This window comes from Echinops telfairi, unplaced genomic scaffold (genome assembly GCF_000313985.2).
Source record: "Echinops telfairi isolate 266 unplaced genomic scaffold, ASM31398v2 ScPeMD7_7420;HRSCAF=8458, whole genome shotgun sequence".
NCBI lineage: Eukaryota > Metazoa > Chordata > Mammalia > Afrosoricida > Tenrecidae > Echinops > Echinops telfairi.
Genome location: NW_022111320.1, coordinates 17,030,601 through 17,037,629, shown reverse-complemented (window position 1 = coordinate 17,037,629; position 7,029 = coordinate 17,030,601). Strand labels below are relative to the sequence as shown.

The following is a 7,029-nucleotide window of genomic DNA, read 5'->3' as shown; positions in this document are numbered from 1 at the left end:
CTCTTCATTTGTTTATGTAGTTATTCTTCTAATTTTAAAATACATTTTAAAATCTTGGAGATAAATGCAAATAAGTCTTTGATTTTAAAAAAAGGCAACAAGAAACTAAAAAATGAACAAAAAGCTATGAAAAAGCATGAGACGAAAATATTAGCAATAGAGAATATTCTCCATATGATTACAATTTTCTTCCTTTAAATGACCCATTCAACATATGAACAAAATATAGATTTGCAAGACAGAGTATGTTTAACAATATTTGCATTGTGAAAATAAGTATGTAGGTAAAAGAGGAATGTTGCAAGAGTAGGGGTGGCTAAAATGGAATCAAGGTATTGACTAAAATCGCTAGGACAAGAAGCAAAGATGTGAGATTAAACAGGTAACCATCAAATTTGTGTCAAGATACTCACAAATGAAAGAAATGCGTATACAAGAAGCATGCAAGACTGGCCATGTATTATTGCTTTAACTAGGATATAGGAATTTTCTGTTTCTGTTTCCGCTAAAGGAGTTTTCTCTTTTACTTATGTCTGGAATTTTCAACAATACAAAGGAGTGTGCCCCCCACCTAAAAAAAGGCAATGAAGCGAAGAGACAATAAAATACAACTGTCAGACATGGAGGACGGGAGAAGGAAAGGGATAAGTAGTGAAATCTTTTTTTTTAAGTTATTTTATTGGGGGCTCTTACAGCTCTTATAACATTCCATATATCAATTGTGTCAACAGTAATAAAATCTTTAATGGCTAGAAATAAATACAAATTTTAAATTGAAAAAGTTGTAAATATTATTCAATTACAAAGACAATTAAAACTGATTACAGTTACCTTTGAGAAGGCAAGCTGGGAATAGGTGGTGTGAGAAACAGTAATGTTTTAATACTACTTTCTTCAGAAAAGTGGTTATTATTTTAATCAAACATTTTAAATTAATAATGGTTTGAGATCTGATAAAATGCACAAATGAAAGCGGCACTTAAAGATGTTTAATCATTCATATTTTAAATAAACAATTAGATCATAAAACAAAAAGGTCTATGATGTACTATAATTTAAGAATATCACCAAATGTTCTAAACAATACTCTTAGGTAATTATGATTTTTAAATTATGCAATCTAAAAGTACAAATAAATTATCCCAACAAATTATGTGCTAATAGTTTATAATTTATCAAGGGGTCATGAGGGTGGGAGCAGGGAGAGGGAGGGAAAAAGAGAAGCTGATGCTAAGGGTTCAAACAGAAAGCAAATCCTTAGAAAATGATGATGGCAACATATGCACACATCTGCTTGTTTTTTTTACGTTTGAAACTAGCCAGAGCTCCAAGAGCACTGTGCGGCGGCTTCAATGTTTCCTTTCCTCCTTTTACCACCCCCCAGACCAGTGTTCTGATCTGATGGGAAAGGGAACTGGAGGGTACAAATATGCTTGATGTACGGAATATTGTATGAGCTGTATGAACCCCCAATAAAATGATTAAAAACAAAAAGTATGTGCTAATTTAAAAGAAACTAATAATTTAACTAAATAATTAAATCAGAGTACAGCCCTGCAGTATTAAAAATTATACCTGTATTTTACCATTATGATCTATGGCATCAATTTATATTTTCAAGCTGTCAAGCTTTATTAAAAAGATGTTAACTAAACAAAAAATTAAATTGAAAGCTGATAACGATGTACAACAAAATTAATTATCTTACCTCCTTTTCTTCACCCACTTGGTCCAAACTCTCGTGACTTGACGGATTATATGGAATCACTAAAAACCAAATCAAATCCCAAATATTAAAAATAAAAGAACTTTAAAAGAAGGCAAACAAACAAACAAGCATAGCATTCATTAACTGGTTTTATTTCTGAGTAAGTCTCCATTATTTAAAATTAAAATGCCTCTTCTGAAAACAACACACTGTATGTAATCTTTATCAGGAGTAAGAGTAACGATCAGCCTGATAGCCAAGTAGTGATTTTAGAAAATATTTTTTCTATTTTCTTAGACATCTCCTTCTTTATAAATTAATTAAACACGTCCTTCTATAACGGTGACTCTATAAATACTATTTAATTATAATTTAAAGCTTTTAATTATAATTAAGAAATATACATTTTAGGGTGACTTTTCACTCCTTTCATACTCAAACGACGACTTCAAAGGACAATAAAGAACTGACAAAGGTACTCAGGGCAGAAAAGTCTGTGCGTCATACAATCCACTTCTTTCAGCAAGACTCCCTCATCTCCCCTTCCTGATTCTGTCCTGACCAGGGTGCTGTCTTCTTTAACTGATCTACCAACGTTTCCAGAGAGATATTTAAATTTTTGTACAATTTTAAGTCAGATAAATGATTTTTATTCTAGATTGCATTTTTATTTCTTTTATATAATGTTTAGTACAGCATTCAATAAAAGCAGGTCACATGAACATTAACATATTAGGACACCTGGCCCAGAGATCAACTTTATATTTTCTCATTATTGAAAAAATAAACTAGGCTTGCTGAATTTAAAGGGATTTTCAAAGAAAAGTATCTTCAGTAGAGAAGTTAACTAGTTCTGTGTTTAGTGTTGTGACTGATTTTTCCACAAAACGGGGTTCCCTACTTGTATTTGGGAGGAACAGAGAGCTGCCACCCGGAGCCTTGGAAGTGACTCTGTTCAGGACAGTATCATTCTTACCAGTCTGTGCATGGTCTGAATGAATGGATGATGGCTCCAGAGGCATTGGTTCCTACAAAGATAAAATAAAGCAGTGAATTCTCTTCAAATGCCAGCAGCTTTATAAATCCAGAAGCAAAGAGACAGAGCATATTAAAATTTAAACTTGAAAAAAATACCTTCTTTAATTTCATTATATGAGACCAACAGTGGTCATTCCCTGGTGACATACTGGTTAAACTCTTGGTTGCTAAACAGGGGTTCAGTGTTTCAAACGCATCAGCTGCCCCTGATCTGGCGATCTGCTTGGGTAAAGGTAACAACAGTCTAGGACGCCTATGTCCCAAAGGGCCACTGTGAGTCAGAATCAACTCAATGGCACACATTGAAAACAACCAAACAATATTTTTGTTAATGAGGTAGTGCTAGCCACATTTTAGAAGAAACATAAAAGTAATTTTAGACCATCAAAAGGAAATCAAATTATACCCCAAAGAAATTCCTATAAACTCTCACTTCTATATTACCTATTCTTTCTTCAGGCCCCACATGCTTTAAGTCCCTAGCAAAAGGTTTTGCTAGAGTATGAATTATTTACCTGAGGTCCAGAGATAGATGATTAAAAACTTCTGAAAATGACATGCCAGTTTTTGTGAGTTTCCCAATTTGGGAAAGCTTTCCAAACGTGTTCCAACACAATGCAGCCCTACGATCGTTTCCACAGCTGTAAATCCTTACAGACGCAGGCTGCCTCAGTTTTCCTCGAGCAGCAGGGGAGTTTGAACCTCAGAGTTAACAGTCCGATGCTTACCGGACAGTGCCGCCAGGGTGCCCCAAGGGTGTTAGTGACCCCCAAGTCTAAAAGAAAATACCTCCTAGACACTGGCTTACCCAACTAACTGCCAATAAGTTCAGGAAATATGCTAATTTGAATAAACCTTTTATTAATTAATTCATTAATTTGGATCCAAGTTTAATGAATACCAGCATGAAAGAGTTCAAGAATGAGCACAGTCATACAGAGAAGCTCCTACGTAGCCTTAAGGATTCTTAAGTGTTTTTGACCCTCATTCTAATATATCAGTATAATTTCTAAACCTGTCCCTCTTTCCTTTTTACATCTACGAACTTAGACAAGTCATTCCATCACTTAAGAATTCTCAACAATGTCAACAGTAACCTGAATAAATTATGTTTGCAAATATTGGCCTTCTGTTTTTTCCTTAGGACTGGATTTCTCCCCACTAACTATAAGCTCATTACTAAATGTACATGAACTAGCCAAATAATTCTAACACCAAAGAGGCACCAATGTTAATTCACTTTCACTATGCCCAAAGAGCTTATGAATGAATGTGTTATAATTACTTTAGCTTAATTTAGAAAGATATATCCAAATTATTATAAAAACATACCATATATACTCATGTATAAGCCGAGTTTTTCAGCACATTTTTTTCCATGTTTGTAAATCTTTTTTTTTGTAATTGTTTTATTAGGGGCTCATACAACTCGTATTACAATCCATACATACATCAATTGTATAAAGCGCATTTGTACATTTTAAATGCAGTTTTTGTGATAAAATTAGGTGCCTCGGCTGATACTCAGGTCGGTTTATACTCGAGTGTATACAGTATATTCATTAATTCAATAATTCCACTTCTTAATGCTCAAGGAAATAATATTTCTTTACCAAGAAGTTCCTTTATGGTTTTGTTTATAAGAAAACTTATAGAACAACTCAAATCTATAATCACAAAGAACTAGTCAAATTAATCATGAGAAATATAGGTTGTCATGAGTCACAATCAACTCAATAGCAATTGGCTTATTTATATAAACATATGAAGGGGTTTCAGAAAGTTCATGGAAAAATAGAATGAAAATATAGTGGAATGTTTTCATAAATTTTTGGATGCCCTCTCCTATAAAATATAAATATGTTAAAAATAAGGAAATATATTCTATAGTCTATATTGATATGGAAAAATGACCAAAACATATTGGTCAGAATGAAAAGTGGGTTGGAAAATAGTATACAAATATGATTTCGCTTAAAAACTATGTAAAAGAAAGAGGTACGTCCAGATAGTGCGCCTTCTTATGGAAAGACTACCACCACCTCCTTTGAATTCTCAAAACAATAAAGATCTCACAAAAAATATATAAGCGAAACTGTAATCTGGGTAGGCCTCTAGATACACTGGTCTACTTACATAGGGAATAAAGAAAAACGGTACAAGAATATTTTAGATATCACCATGGAAAGCGATGAGTAAACATCTGCACCACTGTAAATGACAAACCATTAAATTGTAAGTGGATAAAAGAAAGCGAAAGATGAAGGGGAACCAGTAGATTAAAAAAATCCACGTGACATATCACTTAATTGCAAGATATAAACTTTATTTGGATCTGAATTCATAATCAAAACTGCACAAACAAAATCAGGACATTTAGCAGACAACTGAAAATTAAAGCACTGCCTGGAAGAATATTTGATATAGGGAATTTGATTTTTAGACTTTAAAAGAGTTTTATCTTTTAGAGGAGGAGTCCTGGTGGCACAGTGGTTATGAGCTGGGCTGCAATCTGCAAGGTCTGCAGTTGGAAACCACCTGCTGCTTCGAGGGAGAAAGATGGGGCTTTCTATTCCTGTAAACAGTTACAGTTACAGAAACTCACAGGGGTAATTCTGTCCTGTCCTGTCCTGACTGCTATGAGTCGTCATGGACTCAAGGCAGTGAGTTGAATTAAGTTGATCCTTTAGAGCAGCGGTTCTCAACCTGTGGGACGCAACACTTTTGGGGTCGCCCAATTCCTAACAGTAGCAAAATTACAGTGATGAAGTAGCAACGAAAATAATTTTATGGTTTGGGGGTCACCACAACATGAGGAACTGTATTAAAGGGTTGTGGCATTAGGAAGGTTGAGAACCACTGTTTTAGAGGTACACACTAAAATAAGTACAATATATCCAGTGGTACACACTGAAAACGAATATAAAATACCTGCTTCAAAATAATATGAGGTGAGGGGAGAGTAAGTGGAGTGTAGATGAAACAAGATTGTCCATGAACTCATCAATGTTGGAGCTGGGTGACTAGAACATGGGGGCTCATTATACTGTTCCATATGCCTTTATATAAGGTTAAAGATTTCCCCAAAATATTATTTGCACACAAAGTTGGACTGCTAACCTCAAACTCAGCAGAGATGAGGCTTTCACTTCTGTGAAGAGTTATAGTCTCAGAAACTCACAAGGGGAGTTCTACCCTGTCCTATAGGATTGTTAAGAATCAGAGTTGAAAAACAAACAAAAAAAAACAAAACAAAACAAAAAGAATCAGAGTTGATTTGGTGGCAGTCAATATATATGTGTATATATACTGTGTGTATGTATGCAATATACCTATTTGCGTGTGTACACGCACACACACAATTGTACAGCAAGATCTGGAAGGCTATTCATTCACTGGCAAATCATCTCAGGTTTACAGCAAATTTGACTTCAATGCTTTCTTTATCCATCTGTATTCCTTTAACGAGTTTTAATCACATATTTAAAATAAAGGCAATAATTTAAAATGTAAATGCTAACCCTCCTGACCTGCTCTAAGCATACTTAAATAGCAAAGTTGACACTTCCGACTGCCTGTAAATAATAGATCCTAAATAATAGAAGCAATAAGCTAATGATTTTAGCTTAAATAAGAGAAAAAAATAGCTCTTATATAGCTCACATTACATATTTCTAAATTTAGGTCACAGGATTTTATAACAGGTTAAACAAAGAAATTGATTATATCCTAGAAACCAGCATCACCCTAGTTATTTATAAAGTAAGTCCAAATTTATAATATATTAACCATAAAAAGTATTCCTACCCCAACTTTGGGATGAATTTGTTGTACTGTGATTTCTCAGCACCTATCTTTGTTCTAGCAGTTATATCAAGAAAAACCAAACAAACAAAATAAATCCACTGCCATCAAATCAGTTTTGACTCATAGCAACCCAACAAGACTAAGTAGAACTGCTCAATATGCACTATTAAAAAAAACACAAGAGAAAGTTGTGTCTTACCGGCGGCAAAGAATGCCTCCCACATTCGATTGTAACAAGTTTGTGGCACTTCTTATGAACTAGTAGTTTGCAGTTGATACATTTGTATCCCTGGCGCCCAAGTCCCCATATTCGGTCAGTACAGATGGCACAGTGAGCACGCTGGAAAGAGTAATCCAACATTATTTTATGAATCAAACTGCTAATCATTTCCTAGCATTTACTCATAAAATAGTGGGGGAAAAGTGGCTTTTTTCTCCTATCCAATTGCCCTAATCTTGGTGTAAAAAGAAAAATC

General features: G+C 34.3%; 1 protein-coding gene and 1 non-coding gene across 2 annotated transcripts in view; both read right to left on the bottom strand.

Moving 5' to 3' along the window:
* PRKCI (protein kinase C iota) overlaps nt 1-7,029 on the bottom strand; it is an 83,417-nt gene that overhangs the window by 36,384 nt on the left and 40,004 nt on the right. The window contains exons 6-8 of the mRNA XM_030887653.2: nt 6,753-6,893; nt 2,685-2,736; nt 1,709-1,767 (exon numbers count right to left, since the gene is read on the bottom strand). Coding sequence (XP_030743513.1) covers nt 1,709-1,767; nt 2,685-2,736; nt 6,753-6,893 — 252 coding nt within the window. The remainder of the gene's footprint in view (nt 1-1,708; nt 1,768-2,684; nt 2,737-6,752; nt 6,894-7,029) is intronic.
* On the bottom strand, nt 1,304-1,423 carry LOC115872142. The gene has a single exon (XR_004047680.1). It is a non-coding gene; the product is annotated as a small nucleolar RNA SNORA61 (small nucleolar RNA).